The 17,981-nt window shown below is 33.5% G+C and overlaps 1 protein-coding gene across 1 annotated transcript in view; it reads right to left on the reverse strand.

Annotated features, from left to right (window-relative positions):
* Nucleotides 1–16,127, reverse strand: part of LOC106468398 (histone-lysine N-methyltransferase NSD2-like) — a 68,816-nt gene extending 52,689 nt beyond the window's left edge. The window contains 2 exon segments of the mRNA XM_013928821.2: nucleotides 9,454–10,842; nucleotides 16,045–16,127. Of these exon segments, the coding sequence (XP_013784275.2) occupies nucleotides 9,454–10,834 (1,381 nt within the window). The 5' untranslated portion in view covers nucleotides 10,835–10,842; nucleotides 16,045–16,127.
* Nucleotides 16,128–17,981: the final 1,854 nt, after the last annotated feature.

Genomic DNA, 17,981 nt, shown 5'->3' on the forward strand with positions numbered 1-17,981 from the left:
CCAGTGTGTGTGTTTTTGCGGTGAATTTTGGATTCAACATTTCCGGTCATGTGTCTTCTTTGTTCAATACTGTATACATATATATCCATGTCAGTGTAAATTACTTGTACCTGATGATGACAAAACCTTGTCGAAACGTTGTACATTTGCTGTTATGTTAAACTTATATTAAAGTTTTGCTTCATTGCCCATTCAAGCCGTCTCCAACCATTACCTGGAGAGATTATTGTATATATTAAAATCTCTTAATACTGTAACAACACTGAAAGAACCTAGAAGCACATGGGATGAGTATTTCTGAAATTAGAATTGGATGAAAGGAAAATGGAACTGTACAGATAGGCCCATTATCCTTTGGAAATGAAAAAAAATAAAAGAATTATTTATATATTGTATCCTTTTTCAATTTGCACAGTTCAAGTTCCTACTAAATATTAAACAGAAATTTATAAATATTTCACATTTCATCTTAAACGTAATGCCACAAACCCCACATTGTAAGTATTTATTTCAAATTTAATTATAACTCCTACCTGACTTCTGATTTTACCCCTTGTGTGAAAGTTGTAGTTGTAACAGTACTGATAGAAGTATTTTGGCTTACTGATGAATAACAGTGCATACTTAATTAGATCAAAGTATTCTCTAAAATCTTGAATAAATTTATAATATTATAATGGTTTATTAAAAAAGGTTCAAATATTGTGATATACAACAAATAATAAATGTACTATTAAATAGCCCATTTAAGTTTTAGGTAATTTCAAATCTCAATCCTAAACACAGTAAAAATCTGTACATCATTTACAGACTTTCTTTTCTTTTAATTGTACAAAAACTTCAAGTTTACAGTTATTGTCTAACTTGGAATTATCTACAAAAAATTAAAACTGCAAAACATTTTAGATATGTGAAAAAAACTTTCATATTCTATTGTACTCAAAATGTTTTATTTTAGTTCAATTATCATACAACAATAACAAAATACGACTGAAATGCTGTACTTACTTGCTTTAGTTCTGATAATAAATACTAACAGTATATATCCTTTTTAAAGTACTTAACATTTAAGTTCTACACATACATCTGATTTAGGGAAAATCTTCTATATAAATGGAAGTTTATTTCTGGATATTGGCCATCTCTTTAAACTTAATGTCAATCCAATTCTAAAGATGGTCAGCTTATTGGAATTTTCATTACCAGAACTTTCAGAAGCAGCAATAATCTACACCATAAAAAAACATGAATGCATGTTCTTCCATTTGGTAGGATTTATCACTGTTACAGAAATCGGAAGAGCACAAAACACTAGATACATGTATAAGTAGCAGCCTCTCTTCCGTGCAGTCTGAAATGACTTCGAAATTGGGCAGTACATACAAAACCTACACCGAAAATGGGGAGGATGGGTGAGAAAGAGGTAAATATCTGTTGGAAATACATTTTCAGTTTAGGAAAATGCTAACTTCCGATACAATATCTTACCCCCACTCAAAAATAGCTAGAATTAAACCCTGAGTTGGCAGAGGGTCTAGTAAGAAGATGATCCCCCTTCAGAAAGTGCCCAAAGGAAAACTAACCAAAGGTAACACACCATGGGAGACTGCACCACTTCTGAGACAGATATATTATTCATCCTCTTAAAGTTGTGTTGCAATAATCAAGAGACCTCTCCAGCTTAATCATATGTGTATATCCAACACTATCATCACCATGTTCGCCAGAAACCGATATCTGGTGGTAGAAAGGTGGACATTAAAGTTGGGGTGCATGTCCAGTCCATCACCAAGCAGAATTGGAAATGTATCATCCAGTTTGCAGTAGAAGGAGGGTACCTGGCCACACATGTGAAGACTTATGTGGCTGGTCCAGCTCCAACCATCACCATATCTATTTGGAACTGACATCCAGGGGATGGTAAGAAGGAGGGTGCCTCAACCAGAGGAGCAAACTGTATGTTGGGGGAATGTATCATCGAACATCTGAAGGCATTTGGAAATATACATCAGGTCCAAGGTGGAATGAGCATCATGCCACCTACACTGGCAGAACACCACTGCTCTACACTCCACTGATTGGAATGGAACACACTCAGGAGGAATCCTCTATAGTACACCACCCCAGTGACTAGGAACTGGAAAGAGGCAAGGACTCCCATACTCCACTAGAAGATGGGTAACCACATGTTGGAGAGTCAGCAGGGAATGCTGCACCAGAGATACTACAATAGGTGACTGTGATACCTTATTTTGAAAAGCAGGCTGATACTGTGATCTACAGTACACGGCAACATCTGGGAAGGGTAGCAATCCCCGTCTGTAGTTTATGAGTGTACAGTCCAGGATGAACATCTTTATGAAGCAAAATACTGTGTACTGTGAGGCATACCTACAAGTGGTCTTGCAAACCAACCCATATCAACTGTGGGCATATATAACACACACAGATCTTACAGTGCAGATTTAAAAATAAATATACCTGGTCAGGCAATATTTGCCACTGAGCGGGATCTAAATATGTAACAAAGGCCCCAGCAAATAAAAAAGGAGCACTTACCCACTCCCAGAAAATCATGGGGAAGATAGTGAGTATTAAAGGTAAGGGGAGTGGTCCATATACCAGCACGGATGATGTCCTCCAATTAATGACAGAAGATGCACAGAAAAAGACTACCAACATCCAGAAAAAGGAATGAATAAGCCATGTGAATCAACTGGCAAATCCAACCCATAAGGGTAATCAGAAAAAGGACACAGGAATGGGAAAGAGTCCAATGAATAAACAAATGGGAGGAGGTGATCAGGGATTGAAAGGTAATAAAAAGCATGAAATGAAAAGGAGATAGGTATGAAGGTGGAATTACCTTCTCAAGCAGCCAAAACTTTGGGCAGAAAAGAACAAATGGGGAAAAGGATCATATAGGAACCATGAAATAAAGCCACCCAATAGTCCATGACAGAGGAGAAAGATTGAATGGGACAGAGAATAACCACAAGGTATGGACTAATGATGGTATGTATCCCATTTCTGTTGATACAAAGCCATGGAAGAAGGATGAATGAAAAATTAAGGATGCCATGTGCTGGAAAAGGTCTGCCCGCCAGGCCAGGAACTGGACAAAAGCCACTCATGAACACAGAGAATGAGAACGGATGGATGATACATGCCAGACTGGAGCTAACATAGAAGGGTAGAGGAAAGGGGGAGTGGAAGACGAGGTGACACTAGTAGTTGGCACAGGAATGGAAATCATGGCTATGTTGGCCAAAATGGAGCCAACGAAAGAACCTAACACAGAGTAGCCTGAAAGATGGAAACAACTTGGGGAAGCTGGTGAATGGGAGGGCAAGCATAGAGGTATGTACCCATCAAATCCTGACTAAGAGCATCCACTGCTCCAGCCAAAAGATGTGCAACAGGATACCCAAAGTGGGGGAGCTGAGTGGCAAAAGCATCCAGATCTGAAACACCCCAATGGGCTCAGTGACCACTCTGTAGGGAGAGTCCAGTCTGGGTGTGATAAGCAATTCACAATGAGAATCAGGGCACTTAGAATATGGCAAGCTCACAAATGAAATTGGATGGCTTTGAGCCCAATACAGGAGATCCAGTGTCTGAAAACAGAGATCTCTCAACCAAGTGCCCCCATGCCTGGACACGTAAAAGACCACAGTCGAGTTATTGGAATGCACCATCACCAACCAGCCATGAAAGGCTGGAAAGAAGTGACCCAAAATCTGATGAATGGCAAAGATCTCCAAGAGATTGATATGGAGAGGGGACTCAGAAAGAGATACCCCCCCAAACAAAAACTCCTATACATCCAGATAAGCACCCTAACTGGAATGAGAAGCATCTGTAAAGAGGAGACATTTCAGATGAGGAGGAGGAACACCTATAGTGTTGTCTCGATCCAATTACCAGGCAAAGTCAGTCTGTAAAGAAGGGGAAGGATGAGAGGGGTGTCCAAAGGATCCCAAATGAGGCTCCACTTGCCCAACAAAATCACCTGAAGGTGATCAAGTAGGTATAACTAAGAGGGATGAGGGTTTTACCAGAGAATCCCATGTCCTAAAAGAGAGAGAACCTCTCGGGCAATGGGAGGAGGTGGAGAGGATGCAAACTAGAAGATCCATAGCCCTCAACTGAAGGTGAGAAGGTAGGGCCTGTCAGAATAAGAAAATGAAAAACACCCAAAAATGAACTACATATTGCATGGGGGTGTGGAAAGAATTCTCCATTTCACCAACCGACCAACTCGAGCAGCTTCTCATACAAGAAATTGAGTATAAAGGGCATAGTGACTTGCTAGGAAGCTAAAGTAGCAAGTCGTACATGTAATGGTAGAAATGAAGGCCCCAGGAATGAAGAAGACTGCCAAATGCCCAGACGACCCAGCAAAAAATGTAGTGAGCTAAGGCAAGTCTGAATGGAACAGTGGAGTACTTAAACACACAATCCAATAGACAAAATGAAGATAATGTCTGGATGCTGGGAAGATGGGAAATGACATTCACAAACCTCCAGAGTACTAAGTATGAATCCAACATGAAACATGGGATGACCAAGAATGGTGCAGAGCCAACAGATCAATGATAGGACAACAGTCTTCTGTCTTTTCAGGGATGATAAACAGATAGGAATAAAATCCAGAATAAGAGGGATCTCCCTCTTTGATGGCACCCTTGCAAAGCAAATCTCATACTGTCTCCTAAAAATGTTTTGCAGGAAACAGGATCCCAAAGAGGAGGGAATAAAACAGGATGAGGGGGCCAAAGAAGGAAGAGAGCCGAGGACCCTGGCCCCTCCTCAGGACCTGAACTCACAAAGCATTAATTGAGACTGCCAGTTGCCCTGAAGACACTGCTCCAAGAAAGGATGAGAGCAATACTTGGGAGCAGGAAGGAGAGATGAATATGGTAAAACTGGGGCTAAGAAAAGGAAACCATAATATTGGGGTATGATCCCCACAAATGGACAAGCAACTCCAAACACAGTGAGTCTAAGTAGATAAATACAGAACAGCATGCCCAGACACGAACATCCAAGGTATGTGAGGGAGAAGGCACACTGACACTCAAATGCAACTGGTCCCCAAAATGACTCGCACGAACCCCAATATCTGGAGGAGATAGGAAGCATTAAATACTGATCCAATGGCTCATCACTGAGAAGGACAGGAGAAGAATGATAGGAAATGGCAGATAAGGATAAAACATAACATACTTGGGGAAGGAGGCCTGGACAATTCTCCCAGAACAAAACGTGACTGTGAAGCATAGGCACGAGAAATAAACTGGCTGTCTAAATCCTTATTGTTATGTCCAGGCAAACCCTCACATGGTAAGAGAAGACAATCAGCAGGTGACTCAGAAGACAACATAAAGGTAGCCAACTCCCTACGAACAAAAGCTGTTACTTCCTGCGCAAACAAAGCTTCCTTAGACATCATTGAAGTAGCAGACAAATCATCTGTAGCAGTTACAGCAGCTGTGGTAGATGCCACATGGAATTATGAGTGCATGAAGAGTGGAGTTGACTGGGAAAAAGAGAATTCTCAAAACCTTAAAAATTTGAAAAATATGGTAATAAAAAAAAAAAAAACCTGTAAATGCGAACATGTAAGCAAAAAACATAGTTTGAAAACACATCCAAACAGAAAACTGCCAATTGAGAAGTGATTTCAGGCTGCAAGGAAGACAGTGTGCCAGCGATGAAAGGAATTGTGTTGCATTGCTATTGGTGGAGGGTTGTTGCATAATTATTTGCATGTACATGTCTCACATGAATACATATGGTGGTAGGTGGGAGTATCAAGGCTATTGGCAAGGGAAGATTTGCAGAATAAGACAAGAACAGATATTTGTGAGAGAGGTAAGATATATCAGAACATATATTTTTACCAATCCAGTACCTAATCAATTCTCAACTTAGAATTGAGCAACCTCATGCCATCAGGGAATAAGTTAAAAGAAGACGTACATTGTAACAGATATTTTTATAGTTCAAACCCCTTATCAATATTATCTATTTCTTTCTAAAAATGGTATATCCTTGTAGAAAAGGATACCATCTGTTTATATTAGCTAACAAATATCTAACAAAGTTTAGTTTAAAAGTTTAAAGATTTCAATTTTTTTATTAAGTTAAACTTCCTTATGCTTGCATTAAGTAAGTACAATGAGGCTAGAGCTGTGATCAAACTGAGGCATATTACCTTATTAACTAGTGACACCTTTTTTTATATTGCAATGATAATAATTTAGTGTTATCATACTGTCTAATAATTTTATTTTCATTAACACTTGTGTTTATAAGCATGAACTAACAAACAGAAAACAGATTGTGTTGGAAGATGCAGAACAGCCACCTTTCTGAAGAGTAGAATGCAGAAGTTCAGTTTCATTTTCCTTTACATAATCATCCCATTTTAATTACACAGTTTTAAAAACATTCAGAATTCCAGAATTGTTTTCTTTCTGAAATAGAAAGTTGAATTTTAACACTGATGCAAAACTGAGCTATAATACAAAATAATTTATATTGAAACTGACAGCAGGTATGTACTAAGATCTGCTGTTAATGAAACTCCATAATTTTGTATACTTTCTACTTTGTTCAATTAATTAACTGGCTATCCTTAGTTCTTAAAGCTTATATATTTAAGATACAATTCCAACTGAATGTATTTGGTTTTCACTCACAGCAGTTACATTTATAGTCTAATAATAAAGGAACATAACATCCCTGAAGTTCTATTACTGATTTAACACTTTCATGTTTTTATAGTTTAAATTTCTATACATTCTGCATGCACAATATTTACACTCACCTTTTAAATTTTTTGAAGTCAACAAGTTAGCTTATAATGACTAGCTTATCTCTTTCACTGTAATATAAATGTTTGAAGTAAAATGAACCTGTTAATTATTATCAATTTAATAATGTGTTAATGTTATAAGCAAATATATGTGTAGGTATATTATATATAACTAATGTGGTATACAAGCCAACAATGAAAAAGTTGCTCTAGTTGAAATGGAAGACTATGATATAATGGAAATTAGTGAAATTTGGTTAGACTTGGAGAATATTGAGGATACAAATTACTTTGAAATTCCATGTTTTAAGTTATTTAATAGTCATAAGGCATTTTAAACAGGGATGGGGTGACTCTATACTAAGGATGTTGAAAAAGTACAGTATGACTTGAACCAACTGGTATGTTGTGCAAATACAGAAGTACATATTAAAATGATTTTGAAACCTCACTGTACTGTTACAATTAATATCACCACATCCAGTTATTCACTCTGATGCCCATGCATCTTGACAAGCAGCTCTATAGCATTGATTCAATTGCAAGAGGCTCCACCACAAGGCTGCTATTTCTAAAACACACCACTACTTCCTAAATACTTTCCATAAACAATGGACAATGATTCCCCATGCCTAGTTCAACAGTCCAATTGCAAAGAAATCCATAGGAGTTGAGTCTAGTGACTTCACTGGTATATTTTTGTATGGAATAGTATGAATACCAATTTAATTATCTAGCTGCTTGAGGTATGCAATGCTTGAATGGATATGTTGTACAAGTAACTTGTGTACACGTGACTTGTGCACTCTGTTGGGACACACAGATACCTTTTTTGCCACTGACCTATTTGTTCATGGATTCTTACCTGTCACAAGATGCTGCATTTTGCTTACTACAATTGGGTTTCTTTCTGGATGGTCCTGGTTCCTTGTGTCGATCCATATTCCTTGCCCCCCCCCCCCCAATATCATTAAGTGCAAGGAATATCTGTCTTGTAAATTCCAAATTCCCAATCTGAGCACATCTTTATGATATGAATGTATGAATATCTTTCATTTGGAAGGGCTGTTAACATACCCTTTCCAAAAGTGATCAGTTTTGGATGGCATAACACTACCTACAAAATGCCAAACAATGTCAAAATCTAATTCTGATACAAGCCATTCCATTGTGACTAAACATCTGCTATTGTTGTCACATGACTAACTGATTTGCAAATTCAAAATGTTTTTAATATAACATACTCAAGCCTCATCCTTTAATTATATTAAATACAAGAAAATGCACCTAGTTTATCATAACTTAGATGATGTTTAGTACAGAAGGGAACAAACTCAACAATGTGACTGAGGAAAATATCTTGGTATAAATGTGAATAAGTTACTCAAGACATTGAAGCAGTGCTTCGCTGCTAGTAGTAAAGCTAACAGGATATTAGTGTACTTATAGACATACTAATTGATTGATTGCAGTGTTTTCTCTTATGATTAAAGTCAGTGCAACTGTAAAGATGAAATATAATTGTTTTAAACCTGCTTAATCAGAACATTCAAGATAACAATGCTGGCTTGTAGGTCAAGCATTTTGAAGGCTGATTCTACCAAATATAATACATTAGTTAAGTTACTTTGAATATACATCAAATTAATCAATGTTTGTCGTACAGAAGTCACGATGTATTGCAATATATCAAACATACAAAATGACAAACAACAAAAATGATACTTTTACAAGGTCTCTAGTAATAGATTAACATCACTACAAAATATAATCCTCTAGTCTATCAATGACAGAAGAGTTAGTAAAATATTAAAACCTGCAAGCTGTATCTCATGTTGGCTTGTATATGATCATACAAATATAAATAAACAAACTTTACCAAAAGATTAAAATGTGCATGGGTACCCAATAAAAAAATTTCCATAACATTTCATTACCATTTAATGTTTTAAGTGAGCTTTCCATGTTTTCAGTTGTCAGGACCCCATAAAAGTAAGAGTATAAAATATAAATAGAGCTAAGCCATAATTAAATCAGTGTTATCAAAAACTTAGTTTGAAATGTAGTAGTTGTCTGGAAAAATGAGCTGCTTAGCCTTTTTTAGATTAAAGATGAAGAATTTTGATTTCACAATAAATTAATCCTTCATAGAGAGATTTAGAATAATTAAAATTAGATATTATTATATTGGACAATATGATCTGTGCATGATGAATAAGTAATTTTAAACAAATATTATAATTGTCAATTTACATCTTTCTGAGTATTTCACATAAATTTTATTATGTCCACTAAACATGTATTTATAATGGAGGTTGAGACTTGTCTTTTGTCATTTCATGATAACTGCCCATAATAATACTTTCCAGTTTTTTCATTCTAACAAGTCAACAAACTTAAAATTTATATGAAGAACATCTAGTAACCATTAGAGAATGCATTCAAGCCTAAATTAATGTGTGTATATCATAATGTGTCTCATGATTTGGTGGGAACACATATCCAAATAAACAGTGTTTTAGTGTTACTGTAGGTGTAACTACTACTTAAATTTTAATACACACAAAATTTTAGACTGGTTCATATTTTTATCAATAACTTGGGATAAACAAATACATTCTAAGCCTTACCACGAACAACTTTGGTGTAAATTCCCTGAATAGGGTCAAATGATACCATGCATGGCCACCAGGGGTGTCCAGATATTTTGGACCATAAGAGATCTCCAATTATCCATTCAGCTGGTACTTCTTTTTCATCTTCTGCTGTAATTGATAAATGTCGCTGCTTAGTAACGTTATTGTCCAAATACTCAATAGGATGTACAGACTGAGATGAGATAGATGAATTCTCAACTACATGTGGAGATAGAGGAGAATTTTTTTGTTCTACTGGAAATTCCTGATGCTGGATCAGGGGACTATCGTCTTTCTTAACTAGAAATGAATTAGCTTCAAAATTGCCATTTTCTACAAGTCCATTATCAAAAGAATTTTCATTTGAACTTTCCTTGGGTTTTGGAAAAGTTTCCAATATGCTGATTGTATGAGAATTTTCAAGAGAATGACGCATCTTTGGAGTATCTCCCTTCAAACTGCGCTTCCTCACTAACGGAATTGACTCCATATCAGGACTAAGTTCTCGTTTCTTGCGTAAACGACCATATCTACTGCGTGGTTGATCTTCTGGGCTACTACTTGGTGACTGAGTAAATGAATCTCCAATATTTTCAGTTCTCAAAACATCTGACATTACCTTAGGGGATGAATTTTTTGAAATCTGACAGTTATTATAATCTGACACAGAAAGTGAATTAAACGTTGCATCTAGTGGATGGTTGCTAAGGTTTACATCATTATCCTGAAAGCTGTCTAACTTTGTAATAGCAGCACAATCATCAAGATGACCATTAACACATGGTACTGGTAATTCTTTTTTATCATCAGACTCATTTAAAATTATTTGGTTTTCTTTTTCGTGAATAGCACTGCATTTTAAAGATATATGCTTACTTTTGTGTGACTTAGTTCTAGACTTAGATATTTTCTCTTGAACAGATGCATTATGCTCTACAGTATTATGTAAATTTGTTGTACCCTTTTCTTGAATTTCACTACTCTGTGGCCATTTATTTTTAAGTAAATATTCTTTTATTTTAGGTGGTCGACCTCGTTTGCCAAGTCTCCATTTTCCATTATATGAAGGTATTATACTTTCATTCAGCTCAGCAACATTTAAGCTTTGGGTTTTATTCTGATAGTCAGGTTCTCGTTTTGGTACTTGCAACCCATCAATAAGGTTACTACTTACAACTCCGTTTATAGCCAGCACTTTGTTTTCCGGAGTTTGGCTTATAGTACCTGAAGATAAAAATGTTGAATTTGAGGTTTTAGCAAATTTTATAGCATCTATCTTGTTCTTTTCCTCTAAGTCAGTCAACAATGAACCTTCACTATCTGCTTCTACCACCAAACAATTGGAAGAACCCACATCTACAATCACTGCAGCCATCCCTTCATCTGTAAAAGAAGTTAAGTAGTTAATAGCTTCCCGATCCTGAACAATAAATCAAAATGGTTAAAATCTTAAGAGTAAAAAAACTTTAGAAACAGTTTTGTGGAGGAGAAGTTTACAAGCCTGTTTTCCCCAAAACCTATGTCATCTTCATTTCAATTTATTAGTTTCTAAGCACAAAATAACAAAGACAAATATCAGACATAAGATCAAACAGTTCACCTTGAAAATATCATTAAAACTCATTCACCATCTTTTGACCACTTCTAAATACTATAGTACTATCTTACTTCTATTTCAATTTTACTTTGTTAACAATAATTCTCTTAAAATACAAAAATAATTATATCAATTTCTTCCATGTATAATCTTCTTATAATGTATATAAGATTATACATGTATACTATAAAACACATATTTCAGAACACTAATAAATCTTATTCACTTAAGCACACACTAAACTCTTTGCTTTGTAAAACTCTAGAATAAATTTCTTTATTTTTTCTTATCAAAAACACACAAAAGCAAATATTAAATCTACTGAATCCTAGACGAAACATTAAAAGTCACATGCATTTTGTAAGCTACCCCCTTTTCCAACATTTTTGTATCAAAAATGTATAAATATACATTATAATGCTTCTAAATATATCTTCAAATTAGAATTTCAATTAATGCATTTTTTTTAAATCAAAGAAAGTGTTTATTAGCGATCAAAATGATGCTTGATTTAGATTGGCATTCAGAATACCATCAAGATGGCCTTAGTAACTAAAACAACCTATTATGGTTATTTAGCAGAGAGGCCATCGTGTATTGTACACTTTCCTAAGTTACATTAGTTGCATAATTAAAACCTTTTGTTTTACTTGCCAAAAAGGAGTTCAGAAGTAATTAATTAATGAGCACATTATCTAAAACAACCTTCAAAAGATTTTTTTTTAAATTTAAGACATTTGTTGATAACTTTTGAACAAATTTTATGAACATGATAACTTCAACTATTACCAAACGTGCTCTTTCAGGATTGACTGCTTAAAGTACTTTTGACATCAGACTGATCCAACAAGACAGGTACGCATTTTTGTATTAAATTATACTGTGTAAGTACTATAACATAACATTTAATGCCAACAAGATGCCCATTAGTCCATCTACGCTGTCCCATCCATTAGATTCAACTAAAGAAAATATAAAATAAATATGATAATAGAAATATCCTGAAAACTTGCTCTTACTTAAATATTTATCAAGCCTTCCCTTGAATGTAGTGAATCTACCACATCTAAAAACAACCCTTTCAAAGGTCACCCATCCTATCCTATTAGAAAAATAGAATATACTGCAAAGCATATTAACAGGGCTGGTCTTATGCCTAGGTGGCCACATAGGGCCTTGTATTGCTTTTCATCTGTGTTTTAAATTTGAACGTTCATTTGTACCACAACATCATCATGTTCATGCTGGCCTATATTAAGGGATGTTACTGCTTTAAAATATAATTAAAGAGAGTGCTTTCCAAACCTCACCCCCTCAAAAAAAGAAAAAAGTCCAAACATGGGAAAAGGGCAATTCTAGTATATATACATTTACATATTGCTGATTACCTACATACATAACTTTAAGATACGAAACATGCTTTTTATTGCCAAATACTATGAGGGACCCCTCACTTTGTATTTTTTCTAGGATGCCACAGTGGCTAATGCAAGCATTGTATCTCATATTAATTTAAGTGCAATACTACATATGATTTACATTATTCATTAAGTAAAGCCAAAATCCAAGTTCAGTCACTGACAAGTAACTGCCCAAGTTTCACTATATTTCAGTTATTAAAAGTGTGGTGAAACTTACATTTTGGTCTAACCATCTAAAACTGAATAAGGTATTTCAGACAAACCAATGTTAAGTGTGAGGTGAAGAAATGAATGATCATAGTGTATATCAATAAAATAAAGCATGTAATTTCCTAAAATATATTTTATGCACATAAGAAACGTGTTATGATATATTAGATGAATCCTAGTATTTTCAAAGTCCAGAAGGATTTGAAATATAGCTATTTAAATGATTTGCACAAACATTCATTAAAGGCTTTTGAAAATTAAGATAAATGCACATACAGGGATTTTCTTTACCTTGTATACATGAGTGGGGACCAAAGTGTACAATTTTCTACAGAGTGTCATTCAACATGGTATATATTTGATGTTAAGAGTAACCAACTATTCATTTTTACCCTATATTGCTGATTTAGCAACAGTTCATGGTAGATGAGAGTAAACACCAGACATGATATACAGGGAAACTGAAAAAACTGTAGATATGCATTTCAGAAGTTAAACAAATGCATTATGCAAAGTTTATGATGGAAAAAAGTATTTTTATTCTTCACAAGAAAATCAGTTTGCAATCCGACTTGTTAGTCTATGTCAGCATGACACTGCCAATTTTCACATATCTTAAGCATAAATATTTTTGTAACACAATTGATTTTTTTGTGTACAACAGACTTGTACATTTTACAAAAAATTTGCCACAATTTGGAATTATAGTCAACACCCTTCTCCAATAAGGGATCAGTCCATTGAACATTTGGTTAACAACAACAACAAAAAAAAGACTAATTTCATCAAAGCCTCTATTATAATGATGTGACTAAAAATCTCTTCCTAAAATCAAACTAATTGGTATTTATTGTTTAATTTTAAAAAAATTTCCAAAACAAATCTTTATATAAAACTGATTTTTTACTGAACCTGTATAAGAAGCACATTAGATTCTCCCCAATAAGCAGCATCTTTTTTTGTAATGACAAAAAGCATTTATTAGATATTTCAGAATAGTCATAATTTTATCATCAGTAATCTAGGGTTGCAAAACAAACAATACAGGACATCCGATTTCTTTCTCAAACTTTAAAATTCTTTCAACAGCCAAACATGATACTGAACTTCTTATAAAAAAAACATTATATATAAAAATTCTTCTCCCATCCCTAAGTAACACACAGTCTTCACAGGATTTAAACCTATTTTAACTAATTCATCTGTGCCTCAGTTTTTATTTATATATTCAATTTGTTTATTTCTTATGTATATATATATTTCTGTTGTAAATACAAATGTTGTTTGTTTGTTTTGTAACCATAAATTACTGATGATGGAATTATGATGATTCCAAAACATCTAATAAATGCTTTCTGTTATTACATTCATGTTTTGTTTCTTCATTAAGCTAAGTTTTCTGAAAAATGATTCAATTACTTTTTTGTAGTTTTAAAATACACTTCATCAGGATTAAGCAATTTTATGTTTAAATTTGTAAGCTTTTTTTAATAAGGAAATTTTCTTTCATTTCAATGAAAGTTCAAATTTGCTCATCTTCCCATTAAATAGTTTAAATAGTAAATAATCTTGTTTTTACTTTCTATCATAAAAAAAAGAATTGAAGACTTCTATCAAAAACTTTCTTCTCTACTATTATGTTTTTACAACATGCAGCATAATTTTGAATACTCCATGTTTTCTTAACTTTCCTTATAAACCTTAAATCCTTTTTTGGACCATTCAAGGGTGTGAGAGAAAGGCAAATGTTTATTGGTTTTAGCTACAGGAATGTTTTATTTTTACAATACGAAAGTTACTGTAACGTTAAACAAGAATGGTGAAGTTTCACTTGGGGTATTGTGTGTAATTTGCCCCTTACAACCTAAAAAAATATCAATTTTTTTAAAGAGTTTACACATGAAATAATAATACAAGAGTTTTGGTTAATTATTCTCTAAAGCATGGAAAAACTAGAATTTACTTGATTCAGATGTCTAAATTTGTAAGGTGCTTGTGCAACTTATCTATGGATGGTCTGTTTGTGTGGAAGAATGAAAAAGGTAAATAACTAACAAGGGCATTAAGAAAAACACGTATGATCTCTGAAATTCTGATGCAGAGTTGTGAATCATGGTTTATAAACTTGTGGTTCCATAATAGTGGATATAAGCTCTATGTACACTTTTGTTATTACTTTCATTTCCAGCATTTCTTTAAACCAATTTCAATACTTATGGCTCAATTGCCATAACAGATTTATTTTCTCATTTCAAGTTTTTCTTAAAGAGCATGAGACTAAACTCAATACTTGTTTTTATGATGTTAGTGAAAAAAATGAAAAAAAGAGCACCATTTTGTGAAAAACATTTTTAAGTTACAAACAAGCTGCTAACATTATGAGAAAATATGCTAAATTCTTTCACACAATCAGAAAAAATACTTAGTGATAAATTTCTAGCAATTCATTAAATACAAAGTTTGTATAAATCAAACTGTTTAATATGAAACCTCAGAGCTTAATTGTAAGACTATATCAAATGATTTTAGTATGATTAATTAAAAAAAAAATATGGACCATTTGATTTTCTTCAAGGCTGTCCTTGCATACCCACCCATAAGAAAAGTAAAAATTCAAACCCATTTTGATTTTTCTCTTCTTAAACTTCTGTAAAGTGATTGCCTCTAGCCTTGCTGCTTAGAAATACTTAAAACGTTAATGCCTGCAACATAACTGATCAGAAAAATTATTACTAGACATTATTCATATCTTTGTAACTTATAGTTCTATAATAAATTACCACCTCAGACCTACTTTTAACTTCCAAGTTTTAAGCACATGACTTACAAGAACTTAATACCATTATCAATCACTACAACACTAGCTGGCAGTGGTACCAAAAATTTACTACTACTAGCTGTAATATACAAAACGTATAAGTTGGATTAAAAAATAAAAGATCATTCTCCCTTGCAATAAACCTTAAAAGCTTAAGTTATGACTAAACATTTTATCACAGAGATTTTTGTGCACCAAATAGTAATGGTGTAACTATTTCTTTATAAGTATGTGGGTGAAAACATGCATATATTATTCACTTAACCACTAGCACTACAGGAAAATCTTCACCGCTACAATGAATTATTACATGATCAGGTTGTCATTAACTTGAATTTGAAAGTGCCTTGATCATCCTATGTCAGTATGTGCCTGTTACACTCTGATTCTGAAGTTTTATACAACATAGAAGTTATGCTATTTCTTAAATCTAATCTTTCATAATATAATTAGCGATCTATATGCTTACAAATCTGTAAGTCCATAATTTTAGTTTTTATAAATGAAGTTACACAGTAAACATTAATAATAATACTCACAATCCCACTCTAACTCACACTCTAAACGGCAAGACAGGCAAGGAACTAGTAAAAAAAAATTGGCGCGCCTTTGAAATACCGGAAGTTGCAAAGAAATATGGGAAAAATATTCTGGTTGGCTGAGAATGCGGTAAAAAAATGCTAGATTTACCGAACTAGCCTATCTAAATTAGTTAGACTAAACATACTTTAAACGTTTAACTTAAAGTGTTCCATGTTGCAATCTCTAAACCAGTTGTTAAATAGATAATCACTATTCAGTTCACTTTTATAGAGACTAACTAAATCAGGCAAAGATAGAGGTAAGGGAAGTTCTTTGAAGTTTGACTTGGGCAACTGGATCGTATATTTTAAATTTAAAACTAAAAGTCAAATTCAAAGAATATGATGAATTTGATATTATAATAAAATTAATAAAAATTATGATTATATGATAGCTATTCTTTTATTTTAGTTTTCGTGCAATATAAATTGTTTCATTTGGAGGGTGGAGCCTGAAGGCTTTAGTTATTGTAGTTGTGATAGAATAGTAAACTATAAAAGCCAGGTCATGTCAGTTATTGTTAAACTTAATGTGTTATGTTAAAATCTTTTTTATTTTTAATATAGGTTATCGTTATGTTTATATATGTGTGTATATATATATATAGTAAGTCACTAGAAATTGTTAATGTTTTAAATAAATGCACCAAAAATCTAAATCTTTTAGTAATGAAATAGATATTAATTACACTAATAGTGATAGATAGCACTGATGATGACAAAACCTTGTCGAATCGTTGTACATTTGCTGTCATGTTAAACTTATATTAAAGTTTTTCTTCATTACCCATTTAAGCCGTCTCCAGCCATTATTAGCATTTCAGAAGGTTTATAAAATTTCAGTGGGAACCATGAAAATAACAAAGAGAGTGATGTTGTCTTTTTTTTTTCCTTTCTTTTTTGTTTTGTAAGCAATGGTTTGAAAGCTTACTAAAGAATAGTACCTTGCAGTTGGCAAAACACTAGAGTAAAAGAAAAAAAGCACTGAATTAAGCAATATTTTATTTAAAATTTCTAAAAGACCATGCAGAACTATACCTTTGATAATAGTAGGACAATATACAGATATATAGGAGTGTCATTTCAGTAAGGGGGTAATTTTTATTGGAGTTTCAAGGGAGTTAGGTCTCTTGTATGGGCTTGGATTTAAAAAAAGTTAAAGATCATAATGTAAAAATTTGTCAATTTTAAGAGCATTTGGACTGACTATTTTCTATAATATTAAATATCATTTCAAACTGCATAAACTACACATTGTATATGTAAGTGTATTATTCCCAAAATAAATGATATAAAGCAGTTGACCTTCCTACACTACCTAAATGATGCACATGCAGACAGCATGTGCTGTCCTTGCATACCTACCTTTGAAAAAATTTCAACCCAACCATTCCTTTTTGGAAAAATCATTGATTCACCAAATGAGCTTCTGTAAAGTGCTGGCCTTCATTATTACTGATGATGACTCATTCCAAAAGCCAATCTTCTTTAAATCAATTAAACTTAAGCAGACATAAAATATGGATGCCAAAGGGCCATTTTGTTCTTGAAGACTGTCCTTGCCCACCTATCTTTGAGAAAAGTGTAACTTCAAAACCATCCTTTACATTTCAAAAATAACAATTTCTTCAGGTGGAAAACAAAGTTTTGTAATAAATATTAAAAACACAATAATACCAAAAAACCATTTCTAATTAATATGGACGTTTCAGAATTTTCTTAAATTCCATCATCAGCATTAACATTTAAAAAAAAATTAGTTTATAGTATTCAAAGTACAAAAAACAACATTTGCATTGAGCGAGTTTTCTTATTCATTCAGAAGTTTAGAAAGAACAGATTTAAACGGTAACAATATAATGGAATATAAGATAAAACATGCGGCATACACGTTT

This window comes from Limulus polyphemus, unplaced genomic scaffold (genome assembly GCF_000517525.1).
Source record: "Limulus polyphemus unplaced genomic scaffold, Limulus_polyphemus-2.1.2 Scaffold2994, whole genome shotgun sequence".
Lineage (NCBI taxonomy): Eukaryota > Metazoa > Arthropoda > Merostomata > Xiphosura > Limulidae > Limulus > Limulus polyphemus.